The sequence below is a fragment of the Pelodiscus sinensis genome, chromosome 7 (assembly GCF_052426305.1).
Source record: "Pelodiscus sinensis isolate ZL-2025 chromosome 7, ASM5242630v1, whole genome shotgun sequence".
NCBI classification, from domain to species: Eukaryota; Metazoa; Chordata; order Testudines; family Trionychidae; genus Pelodiscus; species Pelodiscus sinensis.
Genome location: NC_143058.1, coordinates 36,526,658 through 36,548,164, shown reverse-complemented (window position 1 = coordinate 36,548,164; position 21,507 = coordinate 36,526,658). Strand labels below are relative to the sequence as shown.

Below are 21,507 nucleotides of genomic sequence, written 5' to 3'. Positions count from 1 at the left end.
GCCTGTCTGCCGACAGCGGCCAACACCAGCTACCCCGGAGGGGATGGATCGAAGACAATGACAGAGCCATTTGTCTCATGCCATCCATCTCCAGCCTTCCAAAACAGAGGCCAGGGACACCATTTCTATCCCCTGGCTAATACCACTCCATGGACCCAGCCTCCATGAATTTATCTAACTTCTCTTTAAACTCTGCAATAGTTCTAGCCTTCACAGCCTCCTGTGGCAAGGAGTTCCACAGGTTTACTATCTGCTTTGTGAAGAAGAACTTTCTGTTATTAGTTTGAAGCCTGCTACCCATTCCTTTCCTTTGGTGTCCTCTAGTCCTTCTATTATGGGAACTAATGAAGAACTTTCCTTTATGCACCCTCTCCACACCACTCGTGCTTTTATAGACCTCTATCATATCCCCCCTCAGTCTCCTCTTTTCTAAACTGAGAAGTCCCAGTCTCTTTAGCCTCTCTTCATATGGGACCTGTTCCAAATCTCTCATCATTTTATTTGCCCTCTCTTCCCCTCTCTCACCTCCTTTTCCCAGTCTCCCCGAGTTTTGTTAAATAAAGAGAGTTTCTATTTTTGAACACAATTGTCCTTTGTTTTGTACATCAGGAAGGGGGGCTAGGGACGAGTAAGTGGAAGGAGGTGAGGGAGGAATGGGGCATGAGCCCCCGATGTGGAGGACTGGAGTGGCTCTGTGGGCTCCTCGGGGTGGAAGCTCTCCTGCAGCCCCCCGATTGATCCCCCTTGGATGGCAGCCTGTGGCAAGTGCAGCCGGGCCGATGGCCGAGTGCTGTGATGTGCCGAATGAGAGCATTCAGGGCACTCCAAGCCAGGACTGCTTTGCTGTCCGTCATCGAGTTAGACAAGCGAGCGGGGAACCCCTGATAACTGTCTGTCTGGGGCGGGGGTCCCTTTAAGCACAGCCCTCGGCTAGCTTTAGACAGCAGCTCCACGGTCTAAGTCCTAATCTGATGCCCTGCCGGCACTGCTTCCGGCCATCCTTAACCTCGGTTCAGGGTCCACTCAATGTGGACATGCTAGTTCGAATTAGCAAAATGCTAATTCGAACTAGTTTTTAGGTCTAGATGCACTAATTCAAATTAGCTTAGTTCGAATTAACTAATTCGAATTAAGTTAGTTTGAATTAGTGCTGTAGTGTAGACATACCCTGAGGTGACTTGGTTCTGTTTGCTCCATTCCCATTATGCCTCTGACGCCATCCTCCTGTCTCACTGGGAGCTCAGTGGTGCTGTGACTCATGTCACTCAGCCCATGCCTGTTCTCCCCGACATCCTTGACTGCCAGATAAGAAAGTTGATAGACAACCAGTAGGGTTTTCCCAGCACTGGTCAGTAGGGTTTTCCCAGCACTTCTCTGGGCACTGCCAAGAGTCCACGCTGTTAAGCACCAGTCAGAAGCCCATTTATGAAGTGTCATATGCATGGCTCATCCAGAAGAAGTGTGTTGCTAGAATGATCACTGCTGTAGAGGGAGATCAGACAAGGGGACTGACCTTTGAACATTTGCTAGATTTCTAACATTTAGTTCACTAGATTTATGAAATTTTCCCGTTTTATTTCTAGCTCTCTGTAGGTGATTGTTGCTTTCTTTTGGCTATGCTAAGAAATTAGCAAAATATAATAAATGTTCATGTGATAATTTTTCATGTGTTAAATCCATTTTCCAACACTTGGTAAGAACATTGAAAAGTTTGTAAAGAGGGGGACTGGTCATGGGATGCTGAGCTTTCCACTACTCCGTTGTTGGTTGAAATCTAGCTGTGGTGAGCAACTATTTAAAGTGGCTATTTGACTCTTTGTTGGGGTTTAGGGCTTATTTCAAATGATATGGAGGTTCCTGTAAACATTACAAGCACCTTCACACCCTACAAAAGTACAGGACTCATGCTCTCTTTAAATATGGAGTGATCTTGGAAACTGTGTGGGAAAGGGTTCTGCAGCCTTCCAAGTGTCTGCTGCTACATACGTACATAGTTGTTTATATGAAATGAATTGTTCTCTGTCCATTTTCTTGCATCTTCTCCCTTGAGGCAGTTCTTCCAGAAGACAGTTGAAGGACGCTGCCACCGGGCAATGATAGAAAGCTTTGCTGCTTCTGCTTTTGCCTGATCTGTGTCTAACTGGAACACTCCTTTCTCAGTACTGTACATTTCTGGAAAGGAGGGAAAACTCAGCAAGGAACATATTTTACTGCTTATTCCACACAGTGTTAACTCTCCTCTCTCCACCTTATTTCTAAAGTTCCCAACTCAGATGACAGTCCTAGGGCTCTTACACTGGAGGATTATTTGAATGGAAAGTTTCAGTACAAAACATTTTTTCCATACTGGATTTCAAGTAAGTGAAGATATCTTTTGTGGCTATATTTAATTTTTTATATATTTTTCTGGTTGATTTATACATGCTGGGGATTGGTCTACACTAGAGAATTAGATTGGTTTAACTACATCAGTGAGGGATGTGAAAAATCCACACCCCTGAGTGGCACAGTTAAGCTGGACTAAGCCCTTTGTATACAGCTCTTGGTTAATGGAAGAATTCTCCTGTTGGCCTAGCTACTACCTCTCAGGGGGTATGTCTACACTACCCTCCTAGTTCGAACTAGCGGGGTAATGTAGGCATACCGCACTTGCAAATGAAGCCCGGGATTTGAATTTCCCGGGCTTCATTTGCATAAGCGGGGAGCCGCCATTTTTAAATCCCCGCTTGTTCGAACCCCGTGTAGCGCGGCTACACGGGGCTTGAACCAGGTAGTTCGGACTAGGTTCCACGAGGTGTACCGGTAGTTCGGAGTAGGAACCTAGTCCGAACTACCTAGTTCGAGCCCCGTGTAGCCGCGCTACACGGGGTTCGAACAAGCGGGGATTTAAAAAATGGCGGCTCCCCGCTTATGCAAATGAAGCCCGGGAAATTCAAATCCCGGGCTTCATTTGCAAGTGCGGTATGCCTACATTACCCCGCTAGTTCGAACTAGCGGGGTAGTGTAGACATACCCAGGGAGACGGGTTACTTATGACAACAAGAGAAGTGCTACAGCATTAGAGTAGCACCATTGTAGCATTTAAGTGTATATGAGCCATCAGAGACTTATTTTCTCCAGGATGACTGTTGCTCTGACTGAATGCTCAGCTCATTGCTAAATTAAGGTATGAAATCACAGCCGAAGCTCACCCTTCTATGGCAGAAATTCCAGAAACCTCAAGTATCTAACCGATTGGAAGAAAGAGGATTCATATACAGGCAGTCCCCGGGTTACGTACAAGATAGGGACTGTAGGTTTGTTCTTAAGTTGAATTTGTATGTAAGTCGGAACTGGTACATATTGTAGGGGAAACTCTAGCCAAACATTTCTCCAGAGCTCAGTTTTATTCTCCCACCTCTCACTTCCCTCAGGGTATGTCTACACTACCCTCCTAGTTCGAACTAGGAGGGTAATGTATGCATACCGCACTTGCTAATGAAGCCCGGGATTTGAATTTCCCGGGCTTCATTAGCATAAGCGGGGAGCCGCCATTTTTAAATCCCCGCTGCTTCGAACCCCGTGTAGTGCGGCTACACGGGGCTCGAACTAGGTAGTTCGGACTAGGGTGCCTATTCCGAACTACCGTTACTCCTCGTTTCACTGCTTCTCTTTTGCGCAAAAACTCCTTACGCAAAAAGAAATGCCAGAAAATTTGCTAATGAGACCCGACTTATGCCAACAAGTTCCTCATTAGCATATTTTCTGTCAGAAGAACTCTCAGTGAAGATGTAGCCTTAGGATAGAAAATCCTATACTCTTGAGAACTACAGAGTGCCTTTGGATGAGGCTTGTTTATTCAGACTTTGCATATAAGTCAAGGATTTGGCTCTACGGCCCGGTCTACACTAAAAGGGAAAGCCAACTTACATTATGCAACTCCACCTATGTTAATTATGTAGATGGAGTCAACTTAGCTTAAATCATGTTTTGGTACTGTCCACACAGTGGGTGATCAACAGAAGCAAACGCTTCCATCAACTTCCCTTACTCCTCATAAGGAGCAGGACTACTGGCGTCAACAGCTCTTCAATAGACCAGCTAATTCAAACCCTGAAAGATAGATTGTGGCAGCATCAATCTTCCACATAGTGTAGAAAAGCCCTAAGTGAGTTCTTTAATATACAGAATAATTATAAGAAGTTAAGTATTAAGCTCCTGAGATCAGTAGCACATGCATAATTAAGCCAAAATTTGGCCCATGTGTGTGTTATGGGGCCTAAAATGGACCAGTCATAATGCAGAGAAGAAATTGGTTTTATATCTATAAAGTAATTGCCATATCATGGTTGTGCAGTGTAATCTCAGCAAGTATCTGTGTGTCCAAAGGCCAGATCATTGCACAATTTTGTGCCATTATGGAATTACAAAATAAGGCAAAACTTATTTTTATACTGATTTCAAAAGACTTTTTCTCTTGAACTGCTCAACTGCTAAATAGGGGCTGTACTCAGATGAACACTTTTATTTCACAATATCTTCTGTATAAAGATTAATTTTCTCCCTCCCCCTCCAACAGGCCATGAATATCTTCATCAATCAGCAGAAGATAACATTATTCTTTATAATGTTGAAACTGAGAGCTCAAATACCATCTTGACTAATGACACACTTGTATGTATCATTTCCATATAAAAAATAAATAAAAGGTAGTTGCTTTAAAAATTTCCATGTAAATACAAATAGATTTAAATATTTGGATATGTAGTACATGAGTGCGGGAATCTAATCAACTTCTCAATCTTTCAGAAAAAAGTTAACGCCACAAACTTTGTTTTATCAGCTGATAAAAAATTTATAGTTCTGGAAAGCAGTTACACAAAGGTAATTCCTTTTTCTATGGCTTGACTGCAAATTCTGCTTTTTTAACATCTGATACTTCATAGGTTGAAGTAACATTACTTAACATGGGCTCAAGAAGCATTAACAGTAGATTAAAGGGGTGAATTAAAGTACTATATTGCGTAGAGTGGTGGGTAGGCCCAAGGGGAGCACTAAGAGGCATTATACTTCAGAGATGATAATGTTTTTTTCTGGCTTACTCAATTTTTGCAGCTTTGGAGACATTCTTATACAGCATCATACCACATTTATGATCTTGAATACAGGTAAAAGCTGATACCTGTTTCTCACATAACTATGGCCAGATACTCCAGTTATGTGTTTGCTTAGCATTTCCATTTGAAAGCTCTGTTCTGATATTCACTGTCTGGTTGTTGCTTCAGTCTGTCAAGTTGCCTGATGTTTGCTTAATTAGCTGGTGCAAAATTCAGAAATTTTCCTGAAAAAATGTCCCATGGGAAAATCCTCCTATTATTTCACCACTAGGCATCTTGGGTCATTTGATCTGTGATTGCCTAAATATTTGACAACTCAGAATTCTCTAGTCCCTCCTTCTGTCCTTTATCTAGCTCCTTTATTTGATTTTCTCTCCATTTTGACTGTTCTCTTACATCCTTGCAAAAGTGCTGGCCAGGGGTGAAGGGAAGAGGCCACTGCAGCCTGGGTGCTGAGGAATGTCATGGTACATGGTGCTGTGGCTGCTCTCCCGAAGTACCTAGGTACTGCTGATGCTTTGCAGGTTCCTCAAAGGTGATGCAATGGAACTTCCATGTGATCACATGATTCACACATTGCTTGAGCTGATTCTAATAGTAATTCACCTGTTATAGGATAGCAAGTGTCTTAGTTGAGTGTGCCATAGTTGGATACAGGGTAAGACTGACATTTCAGGCAGTCAGACAAAGAGCTGCTTGACTTAGTTGTGCACACAGAAGTTTGCTAGCACATACAAGCCCTTGTGCATGAATCACATTATTTTCTGCCTAACTGCCTGGTTTGCACAGCAAATGCTACCTACCTTTCTGATACCACATTTGCTTTTTTCACAAAACAAATGCAGTTAAAATATTGTGCTTTTGTGTTTTTTCTTTAATCTGTCCCACATATATATATATATATGTACAATATTATGGTCGGTTTACAGTGCTGGCAATAGTCATTTCAACTTCTTTTCCTTTTTTTTCTTTTTTTAGTAATTTTGTAACAGAAAATCCACTTCCACATACAATTCAATATATATCCTGGTCACCTGTTGGACACAAATTGGTCAGTAAAGATAATGATGTGCTAAAATAATGTTACTTTTTGAAAAACAGAAAAGATTTATTGCTTATGTATGTTTGCTTAAGCCCTATTTTGACAGGACTTTAAACTGTGTTTATCAACCATACTTAATACAGATAACAGTTTATCTGATCAATGTGGAAGTGGGAGAACCATTATAGAACAACTTTATTCTAGCCTAAAACGTATGTTTTAACTTCTTGTAAACAGTAAGTGATACTTAATTAGCTATTGCCCCATTATTTCTTTTGTCAAGAACTTGCACATTGCTCATGGTTAAGACATTTTCTTAGTAAAACACTGACAAGCAAATGCACTCTCACTGACCTCCATATCTGACAATGGGAGAAGAGAGGTCAAACAGGCTGCACGCTCCATCTAGGAATTTTGAGTGCTGTTTTGTTGGTCATTTAACATATAATTGACATTTTACTTGTATGTTATTAAAGTGAACATTGGTACTATTAAGAGACACACTTTTTCAGGAAAATCCTCATATTTTAGCAGTCCCAGCACACCATAACGCCCATTGATTTTTCTAACAGTTTGGGATGAGCAAAGGGTACAGGATCAGGCTCCTTTTTTCTAACAGAAATGGACAAATGTGGTCAAGTAAAATAAGAACCTTGGCCCAAATCTCAAAGTGAATCTGAATCGATTCTTTTCTGAAGTTCCAATAAAGTCTGATTTCCTTTAACATTTTTATATTATAGACTCATGGTTTATCCTATGCTTGCTGGTCTGAGCTAGGACCTGAAGCAGAAATACCAGAAATCTCACAAAAAAGCCTGGTCACCTGAAATTTCTAGCTCGGTTGAAAAGATACAAGAATTTCAGAAAGTTTGAATGAGTTTCAAAGAGGATGCTAAATTTTAGGTGCTTATTCAAACTAAACTAAATCCTTTGAGACTCATTTATGACTAATATCTCAGATATTTTTTCATTCAGTGCCTTTGTGTACTTTCCAATATAACTAATGGGAATTAGATACCTGCATCAACAGTTTAACAGTTTAAATATAGTACTTTTTCATAATGACAAAAAATTACGTGGTGTTATTGTAGATTTATACCGGTGTAACTGAAAGAAGAATATGGCCTTCATATTATAATTTTCTTTTATTATATCAAATTCAAACCTAGTCCCAAGAGAGATACTAGGTTGCTGGGAAAATTTGCAAAGACTCCATTTCTAATTTTACTTGACTCAAGATTTCAAGATTTGGCCTATTATAATGTATAATGTATACACAATAGCATTGACTATAGAAAATTTGGTCAGATCTTTTTTTTAAATATCAGCGTACATATTCCTAACAAATACATTCTCATCTTTAGGCATATGTTTATCAGAATAATATCTATCTGAAACTATATCCTGAAGATCTACCTATTAAAATAACTAATAATGGAAAAGAGAATGTAATATTTAATGGAATTCCCGACTGGGTCTATGAAGGTAAGTTAATATTGAAAACTGCATTAAAAAAGTCTGGGTTTGGTCAGAACTCAGATGGGAGAACACCAAGCAACCTCAAAGTGCAGCAAGAAACAGTGCTAGTGGTTTAGTATTTTGAAATCTTCTAAGGCAATAGTAAGCCTGGTGTGCCTATCAACTTGGTAACTAAGCATTACCCATAAATCACCAAATGACAGTCCCAGTTTCAAATGAGATGTGAAATCAAGAGTCTGTGGTTAACCAAGATAACATGGCACATTTCATCAGAGTAGAAATGTTAAGTGCTGTGTCCTGGCTAAATTTCAACTCAGGAAACTACACTCTCTCCAGTTAAATTTTGCCTATAGCTTCAGTTAGATAAGTTACTTCTCATTTCCCCTCCTAAGATCTCTGGTGTTGTGCAAGTGGGTGCTGTATTTAGAGTCTATATTTTACTACATTTCAGTTGTGAGTTTCTGTCAGGCTCGGACATCTGTACTTGGACAATTTTTACTGGGGATCCACAGTGGACTTTCTTCCTTAGGTGCCCTTCAGCAGGAGCTGTCCCAGCAGAAGCCACTCTAGACCATGGGCTACATTTAGCCCTTTGTAAATATTCCTTTCATCCACTGTTATGTGACTTCATTCTATAGTGCTGTTTTGGGTTAGCAGCTTTAGTTGGGTGTAACTACCCAGCCCTTATCAATGCCAGAAAACAGGTCTTATTTTCTAACTCCATGCCATACCTTTTTATCCTCATTTTTACAGTTCCTTCTCCTCCTCCCCTCTCTCTTTCACACACAGATCCCTACTAGATAGGCTAATCTTTCCTTAGAGCCATCCTCCTGTGAAGGACAAGAACCAGATGTCCTTCAGAGCATTGGTTTCTCTTTGAACTGACTAAGAGGGTAGATAGCAGAGAATGTGTAAAACAACATCTCCACTTCATGTCTTGTCTTCATGTCTTGTGGTGACTTAAACTAAGGTCAAGATTCAGACTCAATACAGCGTAAAATAGCTTGATTTACTTCTACAAAGCAATTGGACTGACCTATTCATCAGTGTATATATATTATTTTTCAGTTTCTAATTTCACTACATGCCTATGATGTTCTGATGTCTCACTACATCATCACACCCTACCTTATGTTGTCCATTACATAAAAACAAGTACAGGCAAAAGATGGGAACCACTCCTTAGAGAAGTTTAAAAATAAGGTTGAAAACTACAGAAGAGCATATTATTATTGCAAAATCCTATCAATATACAGGAGAAAGCTTTAGAGTGCTGGGAAGGTGCCTGGTTTTATGAGTCCCAGCACTTCATAAGAGATCCTATATTTGGGGACATGATAATTAATAATTGCCTCTTTTTTTCTGTTGCAATAGAGCAAGGGGGCACCCAAAATTAAAGAATAGAATCAGTGAAAGGACATGTATTTTTACACATCATATAATCAATCTATGGAACTCACTGCTACAGTAGGTGATGGAAATGCATTCAGTAGCTTTATTCAGTGTGGGAAAATGTTATGACAGTTAATATCTGTAGGTGTACAAGTGATGATAATGATATGAGTAACCAGACTTATTGTTTTGAGGCATAAACCATTTACCTGTCCAAATGAAGAAGAAAGATCCTATCTTCCTCCTCCCTTGACCTCATGCATGGCATTGCACAAAGGTATATTGTTAGTTTCTGCATTCTTCTGGCTAATCCCAGTACCTGAGCAGATAAGCCAGTGGACTGATGCAGAATGAAAATCCTTTTTGGTGTTTAGGAATAGAAAGAACTAGCTTTAAAAGTCAATGATGCACCAATTTGTTAAGGTATTTTTCTGATAGGAAACATGAGCTTTTAATGTACTGTACATAATTTATTTTTCCTCAGAGCAGTGCTCTGAATAAAGGGAGGATATTTTCCAGTCAGTGTCCACCTACTTCCCAAGCTTCTGCCCTTTCCATTCTCCTGATCACCCCCTTCATTCTTTGTACCCTTCAGACATGGTGATTGCCTTTATGCTACTCCAAGAAGTTGGGACAGCCTCACAATTACTGATCACTAGGTTCCATCCTTCATTTTCTTCCAAGTCCACTTCTAAAAGCAGTCCTTGAAGCATTCGAGCTATAATGAGCATTCTTTAGTGTGTACTTCTTTGAGTATTATACACTCAGTAGTCCATTAATAAGTGATCAGTCTCCTGAAAACAGAGTGGAGTATGGCCTTCTATTCCTGGAACCTTACAATACCTGTTTGATGTTAAGTGGATCTCTCCGCACCAGTAACACAACTATTTTTATAATAGTAATTAATATTAAGCCTACTCATTACAACCTTCATAATTCTGCAGGCTCCTTATTGGTTCTTTACATTAGACATTATTTAAATTAACATATGCACCAATGTTCTTCCCATACTATCAACACAGATAGCATTTTAATAAAAGATTCACAAATTTTAAAAACACTCATAAAAATCCATGCTAAAACCAGTTATAACAGAAACATAACAACAATATAACTATGGGTCATGTCTTCTCTGACTTCAATTTTTCCATTATACTACCTCCAACTTACCTCTAACTTATCTCACACTAGTCATCTCAGTTTCCTCTACTCCTCTAAATTTAAGCTCATTTAAACTAGAACAAAATTCCTTTTAATATAGACTACAGCATGAATAAAGTTATTCATATTCCTAAGTGCTTTTGAAGAGTCAAGATCTTTTTTATATAGAAGAGTTTTCTAGTTGAGAAGTGATGTGTACACTGATGGCAAAGATGTAATTTTAGGTTATATTGCCTTGTTAGGTTATAAATGAGGACCTGCAACTGATATGTATATTTTTTTAGAGGAAATGCTTGCTGTGAAATATGCTCTGTGGTGGTCTCCAAATGGAAAGTTTATAGCATATGTAGAATTTAATGATACTGACATACCAATTATTGAATATTCATATTATGGTGAGGACCAGTATCCTAGAAAAATGTCTATTCCATATCCCAAGGTATGTTGATTATTTTCAATGGGTGCCATTTTATTCCTCTTGGTTTGTAAATGGGTTGCAATGTCTTTTAAATCGAGATACCTCAAATGTACATGAAGAATGTTTATACTCCTGTGTAGCAGAGTTTAATTCTGCTCTAGCTTAGAATTTATTTAAGAAAGAAAAGATATAAACATGTGTATTATACCTTTACATGCACAGGAGTAGTCCCAATGAAATAGATGAAACTACTCATGAAAGTGCAGTTAAGCTTACAAATATAAGGAGGTTCTGGGCCTTACTTTGCTTTCTTACCTATTGTACTTATTGTGTTGCTTAACAATGTTTTCATTATAATATACTGTATTTTTTAAAAAAAATCAAGGCCTATGTTGCACTGAGAAATAAGAGGATGTGAGATCTCATATATATTCAAATCCTTCAGAGACCTGATCCAAAGTCCATTGACTTTAGGTAGTCAGGACATAGATGACTTCAATGGGCTAGGTTCAGGCCTTAAATGGGAGTTCCCAATATAAAGCAAAGTTGTTTGTTTTGTATTAGAGATCTCCTAGGAACCCAAGGGTACATCTACACAGCAGTGTTATTTCGGAATAACAGACGTTATTGTGAAATAAGACAGTCTGCATCTACACTTCAAGCAGTTCCTTTGACATAATGTCAAAATAATGTCGAGCTGGAGGACTTCTCACTCTGACTCCTGTAACCCTCATTTTACAAGGAGTAAGGGAAGTTGGAGGAAGAGAGCTCCTACTCAGACTTACTGCTGTGTAGACAGTGCCAAAAGCATAAATAAGCTATGGCTGAAGCTCAAATTGTGTAGCTTATTTCGGCTTTAGTCCTGCTGTGTAGACATGCTCTAACAGAAGTCTTCTGCCCAAAACTAGGGCAGTATATATTCCAGAGATATACACTGCACAGAGAAGAGAAGAACTTCCGCCTAATTTCATGTTTTCTACCCCCAAGCACTATGCTTTTTTGCGGATGGACTTTGAACTAGATAATTTGTCTTGATGCATAAACTAATGATAAGTGAAGTAGCAAATTGCCACAATGAATTACTCTAGATTTATACTAGATTAAGAATTTGCTCCATTATGTTCCATAGTATTATTATTATTTTTAGAAACTTATTTCTTTCTTGCAAGAAAAAATGTTATTTTTTTAAACTGGTAACTAATCCTCCAGAGCTTGATTTGAATAACCTGGTAATACATTTCCTTTGAAGGCTGGGGCTAAAAATCCTACCGTTAGAGTGTTTATTGTAGACACTACTAACCCTGAAGGTTTAGGTCCTAAGGAAGTACCTGTTCCTGCAGTGATAGCATCAAGGTAGTGTGTTCTCAAATTCATCTTCTTTTCCTTTTCTGTTTTGTGCTGAATGATGGGACCTCTTAATTTCTTTTCTGGAGGTTCTTTTCTGTATGCTGCAGCTTCATACTTATCTACCGTATGGATCTGGAGCTAACCTGAAGTTTTAGATACTGCCTTTACTGATTCATATAGTATGCAGTTTACAGTCCTCATTCACATAGGACTGAATCCAATCCCATTGATGTCAATGGGTATTTTTCCATTGCCTTCAATAAAGCAAGATTGGGGCCATAATGGATGTGATAGTAATAGTCTACTTCTATATTATAATAACCAGCTTTCATTCTTTGTTTTTAGTGATCACTATTTCACTTGGCTTACTTGGGTAACAGATAATCGAATCAATGTGCAATGGCTGAAGCGAATCCAGAATTTTTCTGTCTTAGCTACATGTGACTTCCAAGAAAACTCCAATTCCTGGTACTGTCCAGAGGTACTGCACATTGATATATATGCTTAACTCTGCTGTGAAATTGAATTTACAGACAGTAGACGTTACGGAATTTGAATACAGATTCATAGATTTCTGAGGCTAGAAAGATCAATTAAATTATATAGTTCAGTGACTCTCTAGCTTTCCAGACTACTATACCCCTTTCAGGAGTCAGAGTTGTCTTATGTACCCCCAAACTTCACCTAATTTAAAAACTATTTGCTTACAAAATCAGATATAAAATACAAAAGTGTCACAACACTTCCCTACAGAAAAATTGCTTACTTTCTCATTTTACCATTGTTTTAAAAGAAATCATTGGAATATAAATATTATACAGGTTGAATCTCTCTAGTCCAGCACTCTCTGGTCTGGCATGATTTTAGTTAGCCAGATGTTCACTTATGATAGGCGGGGCCAAATTTCCCTCAGTCCCATAAAGTTTGTTTACAGCCAGCAGTCCTGGCTCTTAATGTTCTGTGCTGTTCTAATTTACCCCCAAATGTCTTCTAGGAGCCCAGTAAGCAGTGGAAGTGTTGGTAATACTGGTAGACAATATTGACCTCCCATGGTCCAGCAAATTCTCTGGTTTGGCACCGATCAGGTCCTGGGGGTGCTGCACTAGAGAGGTTCAACCTGTACTTACATTTCAGTGTGTAGCATAAACAAATATGAAATTTTAGTTTGTACTGACATTACTAGTGCTTTTTATGTAGCTTATTGTAAGGCAAATATCCAGATGAATTGATGTACTCCATGGAAGACCTCTGCATACCTCCAGGGTACATGTGTCGCTGGCTGAGAACCACTGATCTAGCCTGACCTATATCACACAGGCCATAGAGCTTCCTTCAGTTACTCTTATATCAAGCCCTGCAATGTGTGACTGACTAAAGCGTATCTTCCAGAAAGGTTGGTCCTCTAGTAACTTAGGGTATGTCTACACTACCCTCCTAGTTCGAACTAGGAGGGTAATGTATGCATACCGCACTTGCTAATGAAGCCCGGGATTTGAATTTCCCGGGCTTCATTCGCATAAGCGGGGAGCCGCCATTTTTAAATCCCCGCTGCTTCGAACCCCGTGCAGCGCGGCTACACGGGGCTCGAACTAGGTAGTTCGGACTAGGGTGCCTATTCCGAACTACCGGTACACCTCGTTTCACGAGGAGTAACGGTAGTTCGGAATAGGAACCTAGTCCGAACTACCTAGTTCGAGCCCCGTGTAGCCGCGCTGCACGGGGTTCGAAGCAGCGGGGATTTAAAAATGGCGGCTCCCCGCTTATGCTAATGAAGCCCGGGAAATTCAAATCCCGGGCTTCATTAGCAAGTGCGGTATGCATACATTACCCCGCTAGTTCGAACTAGCGGGGTAGTGTAGACATACCCTTAGATATTAACAAAAAATATAGCTAATATCATGAGCTATCATGGGCACAACCCACTTCTTCAGATGATGAGTAGAGCAAGAGACACAGAGGACCACAGAAACCCCAAAAATTTAAAGCAGAAAAAGAGGGGGAAAGCTACATTGTAGTCACAGATATTTTCAGTAAAAGCCATGGAGAGGTCACAGGCAGTAAGCAAAAATTCATCGCCTGTGACCTGTTCCTCGCTTGTATTATATACCCCTAACTAAAACTTGGGCAATTGGAGGAGGGGCGGGGGCAGCCCATGGGAGCCATTGATGCTCTGGGAGGGTTCCCCACTAATCCTGTGGTGGGAGGTTTGAGGGGCTGGCAAGCTCCCTACCTAGCTCTGCACAGCCCCCCAGAAGTAGCAACAAGTCCCTCAGGTTCAAGACAGAGCTGCAGTCAGGGAGACTCTGCACACTGCTTTGGCCTGAGAACCAGCTTCATAGTTCCCATTGGCCAGGAACGGCAGCCAGTGAGAGTTGAGATGGCAGTGCACAGAGCCACCTGGCTGTGCTCTACCTAGGAGCCAAGGGACATGTTGCCACTTCCAGTGTGCACCCCCAAATAAGTGCCACCAACAGCTCTCATGCCTCCTGTGCCCCAGCCTCCTGTCCCTTTCCCAAGCTTCCTCCCACATCCAACTCCGCTGCTGCTCAGAGACTGCCTCGGCAGTGGCCAGCGTGGCTGGCATAGTGGGTGCCCAAGCTGCTTGGAAAATCACAGAATCCATAACTTCCATGACCTCTGTGACAGACTCACAGTACTTAAGATCTGAAAATATCAAAATATATTGTTATATGGTACTTCCCTTGTTCTAATAGTTCAGTGGTTTTCAACCTATAGTCCCTGGACCCTGGAGGTCTGCAGACTATGCCTAAGGGGACCACAACTTCATTTGGAATTTTTTAGATTTTCACAAATGAAAAAGAAGGTTAAAAACCCCTGCATTAGTTAATCACCCTCATTGTTAAACTAAATAACTAAGAACCTAGAACTACTGATGAATTATTTCATGATACTGTGACTCCTCTGCAAAGTAAATCAATAAATAAATTTGAGTTACTAAAGCAAGAAATCAAATTGTCAGTACTATGTTTTCAAAGACTTTAAATAAAATCACAAAACAGATGTGCGCTGATTTCAAAGCCATTGGGTTTCTTTCTCCTCTTTATTTCTGAGCCCTGAGATCTCCTCACGCTGAAGAGCCAAACTGTGAAAAAATACACCCAATTTATATACTCTGAAAGCATATACAGGCAGTCCCCGGGTTACGTACAAGATAGGGACTGTAGGTTTGTTCTTAAGTTGAATCTGTATGTATGTCAGAACTGGCGTCCAGATTCAGCTGCTGCTGAAACTGATAGGTTTCAACAGTGACTGAATCTGGATGCCAGTTCTGACTTACATGGGGTATGTCTACACTACCCTGCTAGTTCGAACTAGGAGGGTAATGTATGCATACCGCACTTGCAAATGAAGCCCGGGATTTGAATTTCCCGGGCTTCATTTGCATAAGCGGGGAGACGCCATTTTTAAAACCCCGCTGGTTCGAACCCCGTGCAGCGCGGCTACACGGGGCTCGACCTAGGTAGTTCGGACTAGGATTCCTATTCCGAACTACCGGTACACCTCGTTCCATGCTCCACGCTCTACCGGTACACCTCGTTCCACAGGCCCGGGGCTTTGCTCCCAGCAGACCAGAGGCACCGGGAGCAAAGCAGCAGCGGCGGCGGTGTCCCGCGCCTCTGAGGTTTTGCCAGAGCAAAGCCTCAGAGGCGCGGGACCCCTCCACCTCCCCGGCTTTGCTCCAGGTGTCCCTGATCTGCTGGAGATGGTCCCCAGCAGACCAGGGGCACCCGGAGCAGCTTTTTTCGCCCTGGAGGTCGAGGTGGCGGGACCACTGCGCTCTGGACGGTCTCGCTGCCTGCGAGCTCCAGGGAGAGAAAGCCCCGTTCGTAAGTGTGGATCCGACATAAGTCGGATCCGCGTAACTCGGAGACTGCCTGTATATTAAAGCTGTGTTTGAATTAGTTTCTAAATTACTTCAGTTAGGGTATGTCTACACTGCAAAGTTAATTCGAAATAACAGCCATTATTTCGAATTAACTTTAATAGCGTCTATATATGCAAACCGCTATTTCGAAATTAATTCGAAATAGCGAAGCACTTAATTCAAATTTGGTAAACCTCATTCTACGAGGAGTAACTCCAAATTTGAAATAGCTATTTCAAATTAAGTGCTGTGTAGACACTTAATTCGAAATAGGGCTCCTCCAGTCCTTCCCAGGGAGCCCTGGTGGCCACTCTGGGCACAACCAGGAAAACTTACTCTCCTCTCCCCCAGCCTTGGAGCCATTAAAGGGGTAGATCCTGGCCACAGTGCCTATGCCAGCTCCAAACCTGCCAGTTCAGAGCCAGTAGTGGCCACCGAGGCCCCTGACCCAGTGGCTCCAAAACATGAGCCAGCAAGCCACTGGCAGCCAGCCCTCTGCTGCTCCCCGGGAGCAGTCTGCCAGCTCCCAGGAGCCTAACAGGGGCTGGAGAAGGCGGGTGCCTTCCTGGTCCAGGGTGGAGATCACGGACCTTATAAGGTTTGGGGGGGATGTCCTCTACGTCCATGATCTCTGCACTAGATGGAGGAATGCAGCCATCTATGGCAGGATAGCTGCCAGCCTGGCCACCAAAGGCTATATGCGAACCCAGAAGCAGGTATGCATGAAAATTAAATTGGTCCGGCAAGACCCCCAACCCTGGGCCCTGAGCTTCCCCTCTCCCTTCTTCCCTTTGCTTACCCCTTCCAGCTCCCTCCTCCCAGGTTTCCCCCTTCCCTCTCCCACCCTCTCTCTTCCCCTCTCCCACCTCTTTTTCCCAGTCTCCCCAGAGGTTCATCCAGCCACCCCCAGTTTTGTTCAATAAATCCAGTTTCTATTTTTGAACATATGTATCTTTTGTTTGACATCAGGAAGGGGGGCTAGGGTGGGGTAAGTGGAAGGATGTGGGGGAGGAATGGGGCACGAGCCCCCGGTGGGGAGGACTGGGGTGGCTCTGAGGGCTCCTTGGGGTGGACGCTTTCCCTCAGGGCCTCTTGGATCCTGACAGCCCCTCGATGGACCCCCCGGATGGCAGCCTGCAGCAAATGCAGCCGGGCTGATGGCAACGACCCCAAGACCGGCATGCCCAGGGGCAACTCTGGCTCCATGTGGCCGAGTGCTGTGGTGTCCTGAGTGCAGGCACTCAGGGCACTCCAAGACAGGACTGCTTTACTGTCCCTCATCAAGGTAGACAAGCAAGCGGGGAACTGAGAACTGAGAACTGTCTGTCCGGGGTGGGGGTAGGGTCCCTTTAAGCATGGAGCTCAGTTAGCCTCAGGCAGCAGCCCTACACACTAAGTCCTAACCTGATGCCCTGCCGGCACTGGTTCTGACCAGCCTTAACTTCGGTTCAGGGTCCACTCAGTGTGGACGTGCTATTTCGAAATAGGTTTTGTGTGTAGATGTATTAATTCGAATTAGCTTAATTCGAATGAACTATTTCGAATTAAGTTAACTTGAATTAACGCTGTAGTGTAGACATACCCTTAGTTCAAAACAATGTAGTATAGAGATAAGAGCACTGTGGTCAACATTTCACTGATGCCCAAATTTCATACAGATGCCCCCAAAATGGTTAACACTGAAGTTTAGTAACTGCATTATGTAGGTTTCATTCATACTCCTATAATCAAAAGTTTCTCATAATGACTATTACTAGAGGTTATGTTAAACTATCTATAAAAACTCATTATAGGTTGAAGCTTAAAGTTCATAGACTCGAGCAACCATTTTTATAAAGAAAAGTATGTTTTATAAAATTATTTTTATTTTTATATACTGCACATGTAAAGAACATGACATTTCAATTTACTCAAATGTACTTTGCAAATTCAAGACACTTTTTATTCTTTCGTAACAAAGTATGTATAGCAGATATTGTTGTGATTTTTAAAAGCAAGCTAAGTATTAATCCTGCAAAAATTTATATGTGCAAGCTTTTCACACATGAACAACTGCATTGGGACAATTCAGACACAGTAATGTAAAGTTACTCAGATGAAATTTGTATCTCGGGGTCCAATAAGTAATTTTACATTTTGAAAAAGGTAATTTTCAATATGTAACAGTTCAATTCAGATTTTTCTTAAAATGAATTTGTGTCCCATTAAAAAGAGATATGTGTTTGAGGATTAAAGTTTATATAGAAAATCGAAAGGATTTAGAAACATCAAGGAAGTTAAGGGGTCTGTTCAGCAAGATGCTGATCACTCTGGGATCCAGCAAAACATATTAGCACAGGTGCTTATCTTTAAGCATATAAATTACTTCAATAGGACTAATTCCACGTTTAAAGTTAAGCATGTACTTAAATGCTTTGCTGGATTGGGGCCAAAATGATCAGTCTCTTGCAGGATTGTGTTCATAATTCTTGTTTAATTGCATTGATGTTTCCTTAATACTTTGTTTATACAGTGACACAGTGCTTTTATCATGTTAAATTTTGCACAAATGGCCAATTGAAGGAGCGTGAACAGATGGGAGTGCTGCATTAGCACTATTTGTCCTGAAGAAGTGCATCTCTGTGCATTTCCACTGGCAAAAACAGTTCCATCTTTCTTTGTTTTCTGATTAAACCAAGGTCATAAAGCACAACAAATGTGCTACACTTTATGCATTTGAAAATAATAATACATTTCACAAATAATTTTTAAAGCCCTGATCCTGCAAACACTCAGGCAAATGTTTATCTTGTATTTATGTGAATAATCTCATAGAAACCAATCTGACTTCATGGAACTACTCATGTGAATAAAAGCTGTGTGTGTGTGAGTGTTTGCAGGATTGGGGGCTATGAAAACATGTTTATGTGAGCCATGGGCCTGCAAATCTTAAGCATTTGAATAACTTCACTCATATGAGTGGTCCCATAGAACAGTGTTTTTCAATCTTTTTTTATAAAGTACCCCTTTAAAAAAATTATAAGTACCCCCAGTACCTATAGCTTTCAGACACACACATTTTTTTTCTTCCATTTCAGCACATTTGTTTAAACAACTTCATTGTCGCCAGGTGGGCGATGAAATTTTTGGGTGTAAAAAGTACAAAAATAATAAAGCGCTGTAAAACTTAAAGCAAAAATTCAGTTTTCTCCAAATTTCAGTGGTGTTGACGTACCCCCTAGACTTCTGGGCGGGGGGCTGGACTCGATGACCTCTTGAGGTCCCTTCCAGTCCTATTATTCTATGATTCTCTCGAGTACCCCTAATGGTACTCATGCCACTGGTTGAGAAACACTGCCATAGAAGTAAAAGGGATTATTTTTGTGAGAAAAGTCACATACATGCATGAGTACTTGTGGGATCAGGGCCTTAATTAAAACAGAGATAAATAAATCAGGAATGCAAAGGTGGATCTTGATTTGCAAATAAATGTAATTGTTTTGGATACTTTCTGTGTGGCATTGATTTAAAGTTTTTCTTCCAAATGTACAGATGTATAAATGCCTGCATTTTAAAGCACAAAGACTGAACTATCTTTACTCACTCAAGTAATCCCATGGAAATTGCTTGTATGTTTAAGCATTTGCTGATCAGCCCCTAAATTGTGAGTTGTCAATGTCCATAGGCAGAAATGAGCAAAGTTGAAATTGGACATTATTTTACTTGCAGACTTATTAGCTTGCAAAATCTTGCCATTTATGTTTGCATTTTTTCTATGAATAAGAAGCAAAGCCAAGCAGTAGAAGTAATTGTTTGAGTACTGCACAAGGATTCTGTCTTGCAAAGTCTGAGTACTCCTCTAAAGTGCTGAATGCCCTCAACTTCCACTAAAGTCAGTGGGACATCAGCGTGCATAGCACTTTACTGGACTGACAAGAGGAGGAAAAGGCACAATTCTGAAATGAATTGCTATGGCTACGTCTAGACTACAAGCCTCTTTCAAAAGAGGCTTTTTCAAAAGAGAGCATCTAGACTACAAGCAGATTTTTCAAAAAAGCGAGCTGCTTTTTTGAAAGAGAGTCTAGATGCTCTCTTTCGAAAAAGCACAGTTTGTATTCAACAGCACCTTTTTTCAAGAGTACTTTCGAAAAAAGGCATTATTCCTCATAAAATGAGGTTTACCACGATTGAAAAAACTGCCACGTTCTTTCAATTTACTTTCGCAGGGGAAGTTTTTTTGAAAAAAGGCCACTATTTTTTCCTCAAAAACGCTGTAGTCTAGACACACCCTATATTACGGATAAGGATACAAATTGTTTTCTTCATGGAGCAAATGTTTGTATATGCATTTCACAGTGCTTCAGATTGTGAAAAAATGTTCTATTAAACAATCAGTTTAAAAAAAACCCCTAATTTATAAAATTAAAAAAATTATAAATATATTGCATGCAGAATTGTAAGCATTAATAAGTAAATAATTTAGTTCCATCAACAACCAGGTCATTATAGTATGCAATGAAAAAGTCATTAGACACTATTGGAAATGCATGAGGAACCTTGTAAGTCAAACATAAATAAAACTTGTAAAAGGATCATTAGAGCTAGTAAAAGAACTGATTTGAATACATACTAAATCTGTACAAGCCATTTTATAAATTTCACCACTAAAAATATAATAAGGGCCTAAATCCTGAAAATCCTTAGCACTATGAGGAATTGCAGGTACCCAAATTGTCAAAAGTGACTAATAATTTTCAGTGTCTAAATGCTACGTATTAATCCTTAATTCTACTTCTTTGTACCCAACTAAAGCACCTTAGAGGGCATAATTTTCAGAGAGGTCGAGGACCTGTTCTGTCAAAACCCAATCACATTATGGAATCTCTAGTTGTGGACCCAAATCCTGTGGTGCCCCAAATCACAAATCTCTTTTGCAAACTTCGGTCACAGATTCTATGAAAATGAATTATGTTAAAAGAGGAATATACTTTAACTGAACTATTACACTAGTGGAACTATTCGCAAGAGTTAGTCCCTAAAATCTACAGACTCATGAAGAGTGTCCTCTCAAGATTGCTGAGATTTACAATACCATGGAGGAAGCAAATCAGATTCTGATCTTGATTATATTGCTGTGAAGCTAGAGTTATGCCTCTAAATAAAATGGAATAACTCTGAATTTACAAAGGTGTAATTCAATGAAACCAGAATCTGACCCAATATGTTTAGCCTCTGACAGAGAAGAAAAAGAGAATTTCTCATTGTTCATCAGTACCCATTGTGTTTGGATATAGAATGGTCTTATAATGGTATGGTCTAAAGTAGCTTACGTGCTACAATATATAAAGGCTCTAGGACAATATCAGGTGTAAATTTGAAAATGAATATAAACATACAGGCTCCATTCCTCAGCTGATGTAAATCAGCAACACTCCATTGAAGTCAATGGAACTATGCCAAATTATCACAGTTGGGCTCTATCCACATATTTAACACTAATAGTCCTGAAGGGATTGATTTTTTTAATGAAAAATTAACTGAGATCAAATAGCCATTAATTCTAGCTTTTATTGAAATGTTATAGAAGATTGTTGATGTAGTCCTGATACCTGGTCAGATATCCTTCCATTTTTCCAGGAACTTGTTGCTGCAAGAGTGATTTGAATTTAGCTCTAAAATCCTACTGTGTCCATTTGCAGTTCCATAT

The 21,507-nt window shown here is 40.5% G+C and overlaps 1 protein-coding gene across 1 annotated transcript in view; it reads left to right on the top strand.

Moving 5' to 3' along the window:
- Positions 1-21,507, top strand: part of LOC102443466 (prolyl endopeptidase FAP) — a 61,532-nt gene that overhangs the window by 9,656 nt on the left and 30,369 nt on the right. Inside the window, exons 3-11 of the mRNA XM_006114846.5 lie at positions 2,262-2,357; positions 4,559-4,653; positions 4,789-4,863; positions 5,095-5,147; positions 6,075-6,147; positions 7,503-7,623; positions 10,455-10,609; positions 11,838-11,941; positions 12,281-12,416. Of these exons, the coding sequence (XP_006114908.3) occupies positions 2,262-2,357; positions 4,559-4,653; positions 4,789-4,863; positions 5,095-5,147; positions 6,075-6,147; positions 7,503-7,623; positions 10,455-10,609; positions 11,838-11,941; positions 12,281-12,416 (908 nt within the window). The remainder of the gene's footprint in view (positions 1-2,261; positions 2,358-4,558; positions 4,654-4,788; positions 4,864-5,094; positions 5,148-6,074; positions 6,148-7,502; positions 7,624-10,454; positions 10,610-11,837; positions 11,942-12,280; positions 12,417-21,507) is intronic.